General features: G+C 34.9%; 1 protein-coding gene across 2 annotated transcripts; it reads right to left on the reverse strand.

The window, feature by feature from the left end:
• Positions 1–334: 334 nt before the first annotated feature.
• On the reverse strand, positions 335–17,052 carry LOC116168102 (yemanuclein). Of its 2 annotated transcripts, XM_031483767.1 has the most exons (15): positions 16,789–17,052; positions 10,756–10,866; positions 10,445–10,699; positions 10,302–10,391; positions 10,049–10,253; positions 9,780–9,941; positions 9,540–9,732; positions 9,336–9,494; positions 9,208–9,288; positions 8,971–9,048; positions 6,062–7,396; positions 5,951–6,014; positions 4,678–4,744; positions 4,558–4,623; positions 335–604 (listed from the first exon to the last, which is right to left on the reverse strand). In XM_031483767.1, exons 1-15 carry the CDS (start codon positions 16,954–16,956, stop codon positions 573–575), a joined length of 3,066 nt encoding a protein of 1,021 aa, XP_031339627.1. In that variant the 5' UTR covers positions 16,957–17,052; the 3' UTR covers positions 335–572. The 2 variants fall into 2 exon arrangements, with proteins under 2 accessions (XP_031339627.1, XP_031339628.1); XM_031483768.1 differs by lacking the exon at positions 4,558–4,623.
• Between the last annotated feature and the right edge of the window lie 624 nt (positions 17,053–17,676).

Genomic DNA, 17,676 nt, shown 5'->3' on the forward strand with positions numbered 1-17,676 from the left:
GCAATTTACGTAAAACGATCAATGCGAACAAGTCTTGAAAATGACAGCAGCAGCAACAATTTAAATAAAACATTTAATATTTACGTAAAATTATATCTGACCTACTCAGTTATAACCTCTACAGCATTTCGAGAATACCCAATAAATATAAAACACAACTCACCCCAATTTTACGGCTGTCTCTTCTGCTAAAATTGTTCATGAAAATCACGGTTTATAACTAAATTTCAAATTGGGATATAAACAAATTCACTTCCGATAAGAAATTGATAGCAGTTCGGTACCAACATAAGAATCCCACCAAAAAATTCCCCCAGAAATAAATTAGCGCCAATTTTAAAATAGACTTTTATTCAATTATCTTACAAACCTTCAGAAAAATATAGACAATTTCAAATAAATACGTAAGGAATGATCTTTTTTATATATATGTGTATATAATACAATCTCAAGATTTGTACAAAAATACATACAACAAAATTTACAAAAAAAAAATTAACAAAACTACACATTACTGGCAGTAGATTGTTCACTCGGGCAACTTCAAACGTAAGGTAGTAAGCAGTGCGCTGCTACTTGTGCTGCGAACTGCTTTTAGAATTTGCTGTAAAAATCAAAGCACAGTTATTAAAGGCGACGAGCTTAAAATTCGAGTTGTTCAATGCAAGGCTCTACTTAATTTTGCTAATCTGCCAATACAAGCATTTACATAAAAGGTCATTTTTACATATAATGCAGCGAAATCTGTAAGCTTCAGACACGAGTTGTTCACACTAATATAAACGTTAAAGGTTGAAGAGAGAGGGCGTTTCACAAATGGGACCTTACCACACACGCATATGTTCCCATCTTCGCCTGTCGGTTTGACTATATTTCATATTTATGTTACATTTTACATGAAAAAGAAATAAGTAAAAAGGCAACCCTTGCAGGGACGCAACACATCCCTTTTGATGCAATAAGTGCAAGTCAAAGCATTTACAAATTCTACATAGAACATAAGTTTCATTGCAAACAACTCGATACAACTAAAAAATCCAATCAATTGCAACCTCTGTCTGCAATATTTGTCACATAGCAGCATCTTCTATATTTGCCAACTGCTGTACCTAGGTATGTACAAACAGAAAACTGTTTTGGTCTAAATTTACTGTAAATAATTACTGAACATTTCACATCAGTGCTATATAACACTGCTTTATGAACAAAACACTTACCTACCTTGCACAGGAAAAAGTACCTAAGGGGTGGGGAATACTGCACAGAATAGGGCATTACAATCAAAAGCTCCAACTCGTGCAATTGAATAAAATCAAATAGTGCGTAACTCGAGATTCTCTCCTTTAAAACTGTATAACACTTTACATTTTCTTACAACGCTTCTGATACAAGATATTTTGCAGATCACATCCTGGGTTGGAAATCAAGAGTTGTTGAAGTACAAAAACAGACATGTTAGGCAATTATTTTTAGGTGTTCTGAACGGTCCTGCGACTCATAGGGTTGGAACAACAGATGCTGATCTGAACTAACCACAGTAGTGGTAGCAGCAGGTAGACATTTCTTGTAAGGAACAAACATTTAACTGAACTTATTGGTTTTACATTTAACTATCGTGACTCCACAGACTACACCTGCGCGTCTTGCAAAATATCATCTAAATACAAATTTAACTCTACCATCTACCCTCGAATTTAATCAAAAAGATATGGTATAAAATTTAGTTCCTTCTCATACAAGCAGTGTCCTGCCGTTTTTGGCACGAAATTTGTGAATAAATTAGGATTGTGCTCTACCACTTAATTGAATCAAAGAAAAATGGCATCAAATTTAGTTCCTTATTCTCATGAAATCAAAGTGTCCTGCCGTTTTTCGCACGACATTTGTGAATAAATAAAGACTGTGTTCTACCATTTAATCTGATCAAAGAAAAATGGCATTAAATTTAGTTCCTTCTCATGAAATCCATGCGTCCTACCAATACGTAGTTTTAACAAACCCTTAGATTTTTGAGTAAAACACACCAACTTGTTTTATTTCTTATGGACGCCATATTGGATTTATATGTTACTGCCATTCAAATATTCGTACACTGTATACATCAAGTTTAGTGCTAAATTTTATAGTATAATAATCTGTAATTTTTTATTTCAGCAATCGGAATCAGTATCTTACTATTCAAGGATGATTCGCTACATGTAACGTCTTACCATCCCAAGATTTTCAGCTCTTTATTTTGGTTTGGTTCTCCTGATCCTGCAGAAGCAGTATCACATTTTGTAAAAGCATACAAAAACATAAAAAATTCGTTACTTGAAGGGTATTTTCCTTCAGTTTTTGCATCAACAGTTTAATTGGAGGACGCTGTCGTTCCAGAAAATGTTGTTTGATTTAGCTTCCAAGAGGAACTGCCTAATTATGCAATTTTGAATCGACTTCCGGAATTGCAAATATTGTTTATCAACTTTCAAAATGGAAAAGATACTTTTTTCCGTGTTTATGTTATTGTATTAAAAAAATCATTTTCAGGAGATAAGGTGAATGTTCCATGTTGAACCTGTGATGCATAGAGAGGTAAGTGATATATGCTCAGGTGAAACAGGCTGCTATTTATTAAAAATAAAATAAAAAATGCAAGGCCCTACTTAAAAAAATAAGATTCATCACTGTTTCGAATTTGGGACACCCTGTACTAAGGCATAAATGAAAATTTTCTTATGCCATATATTTGCTCACTTGTACTAAAAATAACTATTAATACCTTATTCCTGCACCTATCCACTGTTCGTAGTAAATTCGAAAGATTCGTGATAAATTGACAATTGTTCCCAAGAAAACTCGCTCTCACAAACATTTAATGCAGAGACAAAAAGTTTACGGAATATTACCTCTAAGAAAACTTTCAGGTAATTTTATCCCTAAAATAGGTACCTACACAAACGCTAATAGAAACTGCCCAGAAAATATCAACAGTGCATGCATATCTGCTGAAACTTTGGTATATTGAACAGCTACATTTTCAGGCACTCATGTCTCCCTAGTAAGTAAAAAGGTACCATGATTTAAAAAGGCGACAGAAACACAAAATTACTTTTTGTCTTGTAAGGCAACATAACAGAGGTTCCTGTTACTTTTTGAAAACTATAGTGCAAGTCACACTTACGAGTTCAGTATTGGTCTTATGGAGGATGGAGTTGCCAAATTTGTACATACACTACATCTATTTCAAGGAAAGAAGCAATTTACCTGCAATTTTGTTAAAAGTTGGTTACTTCAACATAAGGAACAGCTAAAGGAATTGTGGCAACGCTGTGTGTGTGTGTGTGTCTATAAGAATAAGATTGCCCTATATGAGTTATATAGTGAATTTTAAGTGTGAACCACAGGTACAGTTTCGTTTTGGTACAAAAAAAACCCTGATGAGAACTAAGTATACTGGTGTTCGACTGCGAAGGTCTACTTTATTCAACGAATAAGTCTACCCATCCAGAGGGGAAACGCCGCAAGTGTTATGGGTTTTTGTAATTAATCTGTGTATACATTCAAGACTTATTAGGAATACAGATGATATAATTTTAAAAAAAAGTACACAGGGTGCTAATGCTAGAAACGGTCGATTATCAATTGTAATTATGCAGGGATGGTCATAAAAGGTGTGGCACACCAAAATTTAATTTTTTTTAATGGAACACCCTGTACATTATTCGGTATTTCAATTGTTATTCCAATTTTAAGCAGAATTTGTAAGAGGCACAATGTACCTAAATTCAATCGTTTCCGGTTTATCGGTAAACATCACAATCAGTTCTTGTCAAAACCGCATAAGGTTTTCAAAAGAAATTCAAAACATGATAACCCGGAAACGACTGTGAATTTGGGTTCATTGGGATTCTTAAATTTTGTTTAAAATTCTGAGAAGAATTAAAATATCAAATAATATACACAGGATTCCAGTAAAAAAATGTAATTTTAGTGTGCCACGCCTTTATAACCAACCCTGTATAATGAAAGTTATTAATGCCTATAGTAGACATTGAAGAATCCCAAAACTGTTGTAGAACACTTTTTTTGATCCCCGATAATCGACCGTTTCCAGGACTCATCAGCAAGCCTGTATATTCCCTTACAATATACTGTTAATTATTACTGGCTGTCAGCGAAATACAGGATAGGTCACTAAGTTCGTATACACAATTGTTAAAAAGCCCTTGTCACAGTAATTCCAAATGTTTGTAAGAGATAAATTCATGTTTAAATTCAAATTTCTGGTCTTTGATAATAGTACTACAGGAACGCCTCACAGATAAATATTATACATTAAAGGTATAAAAATGACCCTTTTAAAGCAAGTGTAGTGCATTAATAAGATCGTAGGTAAGGGGTGCATAATGGTTACAGGTACTAAAATTACTAAATTTGCAAGTTTAGCAGAAATGGGAAATGCGAAGTTTTTTAATTGGTTTTTTTTATGGTAAATGTTAGAAAGAGATAAGCAAAGTACATTGTAGATTGCAAACTGGAAGCGCTAATATAACACCGAAAAACCACACCCCATACCTGTTTTTGAATGTCCATACTCGCTCAAGAAATTTGTAAACATATCATCCAACATATTATATGAACCTAGCAAAAATGTTTAAAATGAACGTCGACAGAGATAAAAAATGAATACTTTACCTGATTGTTGCGAAGAATAATTACTTTTTAATTTATTTGAAGCTTGCTGACTAAAGTTACTAGGATTCTGAAAAATAAAAATTGATTAATGAATTATATTATTAACACAATAGCATGAAACATATAAAGGGGTTCAGAGTGTGTTCGGAATCATTACGGGTTTAAGATTTGAGAGAAAGTGAATTAAAATAGCGTGTAATAATATTGATGAATTAACTGTAAATAATTTTGAAAATAGTCACTAGTAAAGAGGGAACAAAAGCTCTCACATAGACATGCAAATTAGAACGCTTCCATTTAAAATTATTTAACATTTTTTGAGATATAAAAATGAAATTTTTACACATGGATTTTGAGTGCGATCGCCATCTTGAATTTTTTGATATGGGAACATAAATAATGTGAGAAATCATTAAAGCCTATTTTTTTCTCGTTCTTACTACCTTAACCATGGTATTAAATCAGAAAATAATGGAGGAAAAACTGTCAAATGGTCCATACTTAACAAAGTAAAGGTTTATTTCTCACATAATACAATAGTTGTAAGGAAACAAACAATATGTACTGTGCTTTTGTCACTTATTAAACACCTGCTCTTTGCTTTTTTGTTAATTTTTGAGGTTCTGTTAATTTAAAGGTATCTAAATTTAAGTTGCAATACTTTAGTCAGCTAAGGGTATAGTTAGGTTTTTCTAATTTTCCTGCAAGAAAATAATCTATGTTGCCATTAACAAAAATTATGATGGCGGTCACACTCAAAAACCATGTGCCAAAAAAATGTTTTTAACCTCAAAATATGTGCGATAATTTGAAATGGAAGCGTTCTAACTTTCATGTGCATATCTCAAACGGTTTGGACGACCCTGCATATAGTGTTTTATGGTTAATTTAGTGAGCGTCATAACACTGATACTGCACAAAGATATGGAGAGTAGACGAGTGATTCTAAATGCTTTGGCAGTGTACACCAAGATAAATACGGAGGAACTACAAGAACAGAAAAGAAATAAACTAAATATTGTGGAAACCGAAGAAACAGATCCATATGCTATAAGTATGTCTTGCATGAATAAATAATAAAAAAAAAACTTCGAAAACATTAAAAAAAAATATGAGTGCATACAGAAGCATGTGAAAAGTAAAAAAAAGAAAGGTTTGTTGATATAGAAGTTTAAATATATGTATAATTGTACAGCTTATATAAAGAAAGGTTATGATTAACATAATATATCTAGAAAAAGGATAACGTCTAAAAAATTTAAAAAAAAATTACCTGTACAACTTTTTCACCGCTTGGCGCACTACTTCTGGGCATAGCATGATTATGTTTATTATAACTGAAAAAGAGAGTGTAAGAAATGATTAAATCCAAACCAGTATTCACCTATTGTAGCTTCCTTTACTAGTGGAAGCGGCGAACGACGCTTTCGTAAAATCTGGCAGGAAATGTTTTTGAAACGCATCTTGAAAGCTGTTAGATCTCGGTGTGGTCGGCGTGGAGGCGGTAGTTTTTGCGGTCGCATCTTGAGAAAAGCTCTTGTTAAACGCAATTACGGAAACAGGCGAGCTGGTTCTTGCGTCCTCGTGACTTTTCACAGGCGACGACATCTTTTGTAAAACCTTTAAACCTTCCATCACCTTTTGAATATCGTCACCGTCACTAACCGTTCGAGATTTAGGATATTCAAACGTCGAACTATTAATATTATTATGAGATGAAGTACTATTAATTACACTATTAGAAGTTTTTGAAATAACATTGCTTTTAGTAAACCTATTTGAATCATTATTTAAAGAGTCCGCTATTAATTGAGTTAAAGCTAGTGAACCGGTTAACTCTTCTTGTGATTTCACGCGAATCGTTTCTACTGGCTCCAACTTTTGTTTTGGAATTTTCTCTTGATAATCATATACATATTTCGGTTTGCTTTTTGAAGCCAATTTCTTCTTGTAGTCGGAGTGATCAGTTAGATCGATTATTTGAAAATTGCTCCTAGATAAACCGTCTTTAATCACGTTTTCTAAGTGCTTATCTACAATTGTGTGATGTGAAGATAAATCTTCAGGTTCTTCCTTTTTCAATGACGGTTCATCAATCAATATTGTATCGACTTCTTTTAAGGAATTATGAACAATATGATTTAAGTTATTAGCACCAGCAGTATATTTTACACTTGTTGTAGATGGCGTCTTAACAATATCGGCAGGAGGTAAACTACGACTTGTTTTGCTGATACTTGGAGTATCATTACTAATTTTACTAATTACTGTATCACCGACTGGGTGTTTAGGTTTCACCTTGTCAGAAGAGGTCACTTTGTGAGGAGTAAGAGTAGGTGGGGGCGGCGTAGTAACCGGTGTTATTGTTAAAGCTGAACTTGCACTAATAGGAATATTAGAAGTAGGATTTATTGTAATGTTTGATGATGTGGTTTTTGCAGGTGCAGCTGTGGGGGTTACGGATATATTAGGAGGGGGATTGATATTTACTTCAGGAGACGACGAAGGGATGGATTTTTTAATGGAGTCTACATTCTTCTTAGGATCTATGATATTGCTGTGTTTTATAAGGGAATTCATGGATACCCATCCGTCAGGCCAAATGGTGTGTATTTCTGTTTTCAAGAACTCCACTAACAAAATATCCAATGTTTCCTTTTGCTTCCCTTCATTAATATAGCATTTTCTTCTTAAGTTGACTATATCTCGTAGTAATTTTCTAAAAGAAAGAAAAAAACTTATTATGTGACTTACATAATATAGAATGTATTAAGATAAAGAACTGATAAAAATGTGAGAGGCATGGCATTCTGTCACTGGGCAATGTAAGTCTAGAAACTGTTTTTTTATATTATGTGGTTTGATCATTTGTTGCCAGTAGGGGTGTAATATTCTTTATTCTTATTCTTTTAGAGAGAGAGAAATATTTCTTAATCCCTGTTGCCCAGTACAATGGGAGTAAAGTGCTTGTAACAGTAAGTATAATTTGCCTCCAGTTGTACCCTGTGTCCTGTTTTGGTTGAACCTACAGGGTATCTCAGCTGTTTTGAGAGATAGACTTTTGTTTTTCGCGACCCCGTGAAAATTTTTGTGAAGCAGAAAGAATGTTTGTTTTTGAGATACAGGGTGCAAACGAAAAGTTTGACTTTTTGGGATGTTACCTATATCCAAATACCTTAATATATTAATACAGGAAACTGACATTGAAAACCGGTCGCAAATTACAGCGCAACGACCTTACGGTAGGAAGTGTCAACAGTAAGCTGTCACGCTTGGTTTAAAGTTTATTCATGGTTTTATGTCCTTTGTGATAGTTATTGTTATGGATAAATATATTATATTATTATATAATTCATTTGCTCCTTAATTTTTCGTCATTCTACACCGGGCCGTGTAGATGGCGCTAATTTCCGTGTCTCGCGTTACGCAAATGCAAATAGTAGCGAGTTTCTTGTATTAATATATTAAGGTATTTGCTATATCTCACTACCCATGAAACAGCAACAATTTAAAAACTATCAATTTTAGATATTTTTACATAGAATCCAGTGGCGTAGTTAAAAAAGGGTTCGGCCATCGTTTCTTGGAATTGACCCAAAGTTGGTATTTTTTAAATGAAAGATCCTGTGTACCTTCTGCGACAAAAAATGTGAAAATCACCCCCAAATTGTCACCCCAATTGAAAATAATCGTTATCACATTTTATTTATGTACTTGTAATATGCCCTATAGACCGGTTTAAAATGCTTATTTTCGAAAAATGTAAGCTTAAACATATACACCGCCATATCTTATGCAAAACCTACAAATTTGAATTTCACAGAATTTTGCATATTATTAAAAGTTTGAGTTATTTTCAAAAAAAGGCAATTTTTTGCAAAATTACAAATTACTTTAGTCGCCAAAAAATAGGGACCAACAGTATTTTCGCCAAAACCAGCTTAGTTTTAATGCAAGGGACTTAAACAAAAATAATGGTGAAAACTACCCCTTTTCGACAGAACCTGTAACACTATAATATGTTAAAACTGAAGGTGAGTAAAATGTGGTTCAGAGTCTTTGAAAACATGAAGAAAAGAGGGGACCCCTGAATTAATAATTTGGGAAAAAAATGGTGGACATCAACCATATGGCCACATTGTCTATATACGGTCACTGTAGTACTGGTTCCAAAATAACAATTTCACCATAAACTGACCTTGTCCACACAATTTTAAGAATTTGTCATACACAACTATACATTGTACAATAGGTAGGTACATAAAGATAGGTTAACAAGGTAGATATACTAACTTTAGATCTTCAGTCCAACTGAAATGTTTCTTGGGTTGCCTTAAATATTTGGTATGCTCATCACTATTTGGCGAAAACCTAAAAAGAAAGATCGATTAAAACAAATCAATTTTTAAGCGCACGTTATTGGGAGCGTATGGTAGCTTACCACGCACACCTATACCACCCCCACGTCTGTCTGCTAAACAAAGTTAAAAAACACATGGTGAAGTACTTCAAAGATGCAAAGATACTCACTTTCGATTGACAACAGCTTTACATTCATCTTCATAATTTCGAATAATACTAGGCATCATCATATCAATTGTCTTTTTCAAACTAAAACATCACCGTTAATAATCAGTATTGGCAATTATGCATTATACCTATCAAGTAATACTTTTATCTTCTTCTGCTCTTCTATCATGCACAAATTCTTTGCGCGCTTTATTAAAGTTTCTTTCCTACATTTTACAAAAGGTGCTAAGTGCTCGTACACCTTCATCCTCGAGTGTTTACCTAAACATCTACACTTTCGCTCTAAACTAAAATTACAATGAAAATGTGATGTCTAAAGCAAAACTACTTACTTCAATAACATTCCATTAACATTGTCTGTAAAGAACTTGACTTTTCCTTCAGTACTACACGCTGCGGCAGTTTTAATACTATCTATAATGCTAATAATATCACTGGGAAGATTCTCCGGTAACTTCACTATTTCTGTCGGTCTTATTGATAATCCATCGTTTGATTCCGCGTCCGATGGTGAAGAATTGACTGCTGCAATTTCACTCGTTATTAAAAAGAGGAGAAAAATGTATGATTACCAAGCTTAAGAACAGGTGGCGTTGATTTTGCAACACTTTCCTTACTAGATTCATCGACGTGTACGTTTTGAACAACTGCGTTACTAATTACAGACTCTATAACGTCATCAACAGACGCTAAAGTGGGGGGTTTCTTATTTTCGTTCGGCGAGGAACTCTCCACTGAAAACATGTTATGCGTTAGTATCAGAATTTCAAAATCTCGTTGTGGAATTAAAGAAGAAAATCGAGTCAAGAGGATTAAGATACAGAGAAAGTAACAAACCAACCTTCAATTTCAATAGGGTCTTCATTAACACTTTCCACCGTCATATTTAAGTCAATCCTCTTCTCCCTTAGCAACTGAGAGACTGTTTTCTTAGCGCTATCATCTAAACGTTTTTTACGCATTTGCTGTTTAAGCTTCTCATGGCCGAATAGTCTCTTCTTTATAGCCTTCTGCATGCCGTTGGCGTTGTTCATTAATTTCGGTTTCTATAAACATATTTGAAAAAGATGGAAAAGTGGGAAAGCAGAAAAAACCTTTTCAGTTACACTTGGCGTAGTACTTTCAGTACCGTTTCTTTCAGGCGGTGTGTCTTCCTCTGACTCGGCAGACGATTCCAGTTTTCGCTATAAAAACAAACCCGAAGTTTTACGATTTTTACAGCACCTACACTATTTACCTTCCTGCTATCGGACTTATCCTGGACTTCTTCATCGGACGAACTGGAATCGTCTGAACTTACAGCTTCGTCAGTCTTAAACTCTAAAGCACCACAATTAATGTAGAAACCACCGTGAACGGTGGTAACGTTTTTTGGAATGATTTCATCATATCCATCAGTGTTATCTATAAAAGAATCGGATTCGTCGTATCCCATTCCAATGTCGGCATAGTCGTCTTTGCGCCATTTCCGTTTTTTCGCTACGCCCATACCCTAAAATATGGAAATATGCATTTCAAACCAGATTACAGTGAAGATATGAAACTTACATATTTTGCCTCCATTTCAGCCGCTATCCTTTTCACATCATCATCATCTTCATTGAATGGATCCAGTCCATTCGTCGGTTTTGGCATAGAAGTTTTTACATCGGGTTTAGTCTGGAAAAAAAGTCATTTTAGTAATGGGTTTTTTCTTAGACACCATAACAAACTAAAAAATGCAACTAAACTTAAGGTTCCCGATTTTGTAAAAATACTGCTTCTACTTCCAACAAAATGTTCTACAAAATACTTTCATTGTGATAGTAGGTACTTATGTGTTGTTTTCGAGAGAGGATGACTTTTTCAGCTTTTGACCGACAGCACACCTGAGTATTTTTGTTGCTTAATGGGGTCATCCCGCCTTCATTTTTTATTTCTGATCCACAAAGTACATTAAAAATAAAAAGACCCGTGTGTCCTCAATTTTTATTTGCGAGTAAAATAAACCCAAAATAAATTATTGAAAAGCTGTGTTTTTAGTTCGAATTTGAAACGCTTCAGACTAAATACGTCACAAACCTACAACCAATCACGTAGAAGTGAGCTGGCAACCTTACGCGAGGGTCTGACGTTTGTCAAATTTTGACGTTTTGAGAGGGATGTTTAACTGCATCTAGCACGAAAGTGACAAGTGCCTGTGACAGATGACGCAAGTTATAAATGCCATTCTCCTGCAATATTGCCAAGTCGTTATGTCATCTGAATGGTTCTAGGAGCTGATTGGTCGGGCTTATTACGTCACAGAGCCCGCCACAATCATATCGTTTTGAATAAACCTTTAAAACCGCACATGTTCATTATTTTCTTGCTAATCAGCCTCTATTTTTAAATAAACTTTTACTGTCCAAAAAAATGTTTTATGGTTTCAGGTACACGCTTATTAAATTAGAACTGCGGAATTCAACTATACTGTAAACCCCCGTTTTTGAAATACATGGATTTCCAAGCTTTCCAAAATCCAGAACACTGAAAAGAGTTGTAACATTTAATCCCCCCCCCCCCCCCCACTCCTTATTTTACAAATACAACTTTTTCTGTGTCATAAACTGTGAAAACTTGGTTTTTTGTAATTATTAGGTTAATTTGCAACCTATACGTACAGATTAATAAAATGAGTTTGAAAGAAGAGAGGTTTTCATTTGCTCTCGACGTGCTTTTAGAGGGGATTAAAACAAACCATTTTTTTTAAATCACCCAATAGTAAATAGCCAGGTATACAGCTCTGTCCAAAGTTTCTTAAAATTTTTTTAAGCCACAATTACACATTAGCAGGATAGAATTGAGGAAATTGGTTAGGTTTTTGCGTATGCCGTTTCATTCGAACCAGAATTGCAGTTGGGGTTTTGGTTGAAATTTTCAAAAACTAATTTTGGATTCGTTTTTCTTGTTGAAAAATCCCCAGATACCAAATTAGCATATTTTTCGCAATCTACTTTAGCGGGTGCACCGTTTTGATATTGGAATTTTGGAAATAACGTTTACGAAAAAAAAAACAAAAAGAGCATGCTCAAAATGCTAGATAAAGTCTATTTTTTTAAGTGTCATGGTTCCTACTCGGGTTCCTAAGTAACATTCGATTTATTTGTAAAAAATGTTTATTTTTAGCACCCTCTGCCATTCAATTTTTTGTATAGATATGTATTCAACATAGCCACACCCTGTATTTATAGATAACATGTCGGCAACGTGTAGATCGTGAACTCTGTCCATCTCTAAAAAAACAAATGTATCTACTTCAAAAATAAAACAAAATAAAAAACGAGATTACAAACTTTCTTTTTCAAAATTAGACCGTTTTTTTACCCATTAACATAGAAACTGAAAAAAAGGTTTACGTCTTAGGGCGAGTAACTTTAGCGCATTTTCCATGAATTGATCAGGAATTCTCGAAATGTCATTTAACGGACTATTTATGTGTAGAATGGAAAATAATTTATAGCATATTCTGACAAATAAGAAAATTAGCATTGCGCAGTCTGCGCCTGATGTTTAAAATATGCGATAGGTATGTTAGCCTTTACTACAAGAATTAAAATTTCAAAGAAATATCTATAAATAAGAAAGATGACATTGCGCTGGTTGCGCATACGAACATCTGATTTTTACAATATGCGATATGCTTGTCCTTACTGCAAGAATCCTTGGCCAAAATACTGAATGCAAAAAGAACGAACTAAATACGGTGCCTATTTTAGATATTTTTAAGTAGAATCATAGAGTAAACCTATGGAAGAATCCAGTGGCGTAGCCAAAAAATTTCGCCGTTTCTGAAATTTCACCCAAAGTTGCTATTTTTAAATGCAACACTTGGTATATTTTTATAAATGCATACTTGCAGTGTGTCCAAAATTACAATGCACCGCATGGGAAAATCAGAAACTATAAGAGATACTTACAGTGGATTATTATCAGCGAACCAAAACTGGTATTTTCGAAGGTAGGTCGAGAAACATGTCAAAAAGACTAACGGGGTTAGTTTTTCTCAATATTGAAGCAACGGCACTTCAAGGAGAGCAAAATTCCCGATAAATACGTAAACTCCCGGATCAATTGCAAATTCTCAGAAATAATTGTAAATTCCCAAATCTATAAATTTTACAGTTGAATCTGACCTAATGAACCGTTAAATTTTGTTTTTGTTATAAATTTAATTAATACCTACCGAGATACCTACTATCGAAATTCTGGTAATTTATTAAGAAATAATTTCAAACGTAATTTTTCACTTGTCTCCGAGCTAGTCTCACCTGACAGGCCGCTACGGGATAAATCTGTAAATTAATAAATGTGTGTGTAATAAAGAAATATAGCAAACGAGCTCCAAATAGCTATATGTACCTTGGCAGTGCGTATCAGGCGCGAATTTAAAGGAGGGGCGCCCCCTCCTAGACAGTGGTAATTCCGCAGTTGGTCATCATGGCGAATTTCGGAAACCATAGAAGATATGAAGATAGTAAAATTTTTTTGTTATAGTTAATTATTGTTTTCTTCTTTGTTACACAATTTTAAATATTTCGTTTAAATAAAATTTTCGAAAAAAAAAGAAATTTGTTGATTTCGTTTTTATTTTTTTCTGATGCTGTTTGAGCAGATACAAAAAAAAGCATTTTCTCATTGTCACTTATGGAGTTTTACAAAAGGAGGCGTTTCATTTAGGAGAAATCATTATCAACTTTACCTCTTTATATGGCCCAGGCCCAGGCCCAGGCCCATAAAAGAAGTAGATACTATGAAGAGTAGCATTTTTTACGAATAAAACGATGTCCGGCATATACAAAAGAAAAGTTAGAAACTGTTGGTTTCAACAAGATGGTGTACCTGCGCACAATGCCCTAATCGTGCAAGGATATCTATTGCAGTGGAGTGGAAAAAAATCGATTTCTGCCGACAAAAAGAAAGCTCCACTTTGTGATTTAGACATTTTCTGGTATGTTCTTTTCTTAGTTTATGAAGAATTAGTTATTTGCTCAATGTATTATGCCCAAAAGTGTTCTATTTTTATACGTATAATAAATGTTTTTTTAAAATATATTCACTTTAAAAATTGTATGCGCCCCTCCCTAGAACAAATCCTAAATCCGCCACTGGTGCGTATTATGTGGCTAAAGCTATGGTCATTTTGAATTTCATGCAATTCGGTTAATAACTAACGAACATGTTAAAAGGGCCTTTCATATTTTTTTAAGGTACGTTGCCAATTCACGAACTCCGATCTACAAATTTGATAAAGAATCCATCGTGCTAACGGACAAACGGAGAGACATCGCAAAATTCTGAACTCGAGCGATCGGACGCTCCTAAACAAAGTTATTGTGCGCACGGACAGACAGACGGCAATACAAAATTATAAACGATGTGGTATCGAACACGGTGCAATTTTAATGGCGAATCTTGACAAGCCATCACTGCCTAAAAATCCCTAACGTAATTATTACTGGGGGCTCAAGTTAGGAGATATTTGTAATTGTACAAATTCTCATTTTTGAATAATTAAATCATTTGTGCAAAGCCATAATTGTAATGTATCAGATAGCACAATTGAGAAAAAAGGGGAATATTTGTTCAGAACAAATGATTCAACTCTGAATCACATACGTAAAACCTAATTAATCATAAAAAGTGTAGGTAATATTATAATTAATCTAATCCTAGTGATTATGCAACTTGCAAGATAATTAGATAGGTAATAATGGATCCATTTGTGGAAGTCCTTGACAAGTGCTAACGAACGCATCATTTACGAAGAAAAATGGTATGGCATCGTGATATTAATAATTGGAACATAATCACTTGCACAATAAAACTAGCGAAATGACGTAAGTAGCGCATCTACCGCGATTTCGGTGCTCATTCATAAAATTTGCCGCCAAAACGCAAAAATGCGATTTGTCGACGAATTTAAATGAACATAATCGGGGGCGGCATCGTACTGTGCACGTTGCTGAAACACAACACCGTACACAACCTCCCGTTTCTGCTCTCCTGATACTTTCGCGCCGTTACTGCTCCGCTTTCCATAACTTTCGAGGTTATTTCTGCAACGCTCCATATTTATTTTGCAACTATCATCTAACATTTATTTCTAAAAAGTTTAAGACAATTAAAATTTGTATAATATAATTGTGATTATCGGAAAAAATGATTTGGCATTAGAAGTGCGCGCTCGGCCGGCCACTTTCACGGGTACAGCATACACACACCTCCTTCACTCGCTCCGTGTAACAGGATCGACCTTAAAGAATTTGAATACTTATTTATTAGAATTTAGATGAAACCATTCTCTGGCAAAGATAAATTAATCTTATGCTGGAATTATTTAACAGATTAACAATAAATATGGCCGGAAAGGTGAATGCGGTTCGAAAGCGATACGCTCGGTTCGCCTCTGAGATAACGTCGCGTAACCAAAAAAAAACAACCCAGAAAACCTTAAAAATAAATTTCATTAAAATTAATATGGGAGAGGATGAGGTTTGACTTGTATTGGTCAAAGTCGAGTCCGGTTCACAATGGCTGTGGGATGATTCCTCCTTTTACATTCGTGTCACTAACAAAACCTGCATTGGCAATTAGACGAACGGTCACAAAGTATTGACATACAGATTATTATCGGTTCGAATACAGACTGAAATAAATATATGCAACATTTTAATGTGCTAAAGATTGATACCGTAAAAGTGCGATAAGACTCCAGTAAACACAACCTCATTAAAAACGGGCGCGAGGGGCGACGAAAATCTTTTTTAATTTTAAGCAGCACTTAAGATAGCCCTAGTACAAAAAGTACGTTATGATGACTATAATTAGGTAAGACACACTTCGGACATTAATAGCATGCCCACCTTTCATTAACTTGCGTAAACATCCAGGCTCCAATTTAAACAATGAGTGACGGCAACGCCGCAGTAAATATCTTAAACTAGTCGTTTATGGAAATGCAAACAATAAATTTGTAACGATTACTAAAATGTATAGCAAACGTGCTAATAAAATTAAAAATCGGTCTCGGTAGGTAGGTATGTCGTACGCCGAGCAAAAAGTGCGGATGGATTCTTCGAGTTGGGGCTTTGGTACGCCGCCCCAAGCGACCCACAGGACATAAAACTGATCGATCTAAGCAGGATACAGACCAGGGAGGTGGCTCGTGTCATAAATTTATAAAATAATTGCATATCCAGAGCTGTCACGTACGTACAACCCTACAAAACATATGGCAATAGTCTTCGACGTAAACCTCATCTGGGACTTCGCGGACCACAGCGAAGTCTTTTTTTACAAAGTACCCCTCAAATATGGCGCCTGTTCTCTAGAATCTTTGCTATATAATTACCCGGACGTCCAGGCATTTTGAATAACACCAAATGGAATTTGTCGTGGTCCTAAACCTTCCATAAAGAAAGCCCTACTTCTAACACAACATTCTGTCATAAGCACACGTCAGATTGTTATAAACACTACGCGTAATTGAAATTTAAACATTTAGCTATCGTGTAGAATAATTTTCAAGTAAAATCGTAACCATTTTCTGTTATAACTTACCTTAGCAGCAACGAGCTCGTCCTTATAGTTGAATTCTGGGCACTTGTCTTCGGTAGATTCGGGCAAAATAACCGATATCCGCACGGTTTTGTTTGATTCTTTCGAATTTAACTCGCTCACCTTTTGTGTGCCGAACGAAATTAGCGTTAACGACTTCCCTTCTGACATTTTTTATCACTTTAAAGTCGCACAATATCACAGAACACACCGATTTCGCTCCAACATGTTTAAATACACTACCCGCACAAACATTCATTTCTACCTACTTTTGATTGCGTACGCAGGCATACGCGCAATGCGCGCACTTTTAAATTTACAGTTTTCCTGGCAATATTTCCCGAAGGACAACTGCAATTTATCGAAGCATTCTACTTAATCGCAGTATTGGTCTCTACATCAAGTACGATAGATGGAGGCACATACATCATGTTCACGATTCCCACAAACACTTGGTCTCCATTGAAGAATTCCTTTACAAATTCACGTTTAGTTAGTTTCACATGTTATCTTCGATAATGCCCATAGCCGCCGTAGATTTTGCGATTTGTGGGTTTCAATGTAAGTCAATTTAGATTGATTTCAATTTACAAATTTTATTGCAAGTGGTTAGGCCACCAACAATGCAGATTCTTAAGATTTTATAAATCTATATTCAAAGGTACTAGCGAATTCATAATATTGCGGTGTCTATCCGCCCGCCAGTCTGTCCGTTAGCACGGTATCTCGAAAACGAGTGGACCTATTACGGATGAAATTTTGCAGGTGGGTTCTTTCTCAAATTTGTAGATCCGAGTTCAGAGGATTTTTTAACATGTAAACTACCGGGGCAATTGCCCCAGTAGTGCGCTCATTTACCCATGTAGTTTTTAATTTTTTTAATGCAGAGTT

Source organism: Photinus pyralis, unplaced genomic scaffold (genome assembly GCF_008802855.1).
Source record: "Photinus pyralis isolate 1611_PpyrPB1 unplaced genomic scaffold, Ppyr1.3 Ppyr1.4_LG4, whole genome shotgun sequence".
NCBI lineage: Eukaryota > Metazoa > Arthropoda > Insecta > Coleoptera > Lampyridae > Photinus > Photinus pyralis.

Bases quoted from the DNA above. Each gene is read 5' to 3' on its own strand.
- LOC116168102 (XM_031483767.1), bottom strand. From the start codon at position 16,956: ATGTCAGAAGGGAAGTCGTTAACGCTAATTTCGTTCGGCACACAAAAG. The intron at 10,254-10,301 runs GTTTTTTCTGCT...ATATGTTTATAG, and splicing joins CGCCAAGTGTAACTGAAAAG to AAACCGAAATTAATGAACAA. The intron at 4,624-4,677 runs GTAAAGTATTCA...CATTTTTGCTAG, and splicing joins TTATTCTTCGCAACAATCAG to GTTCATATAATATGTTGGAT.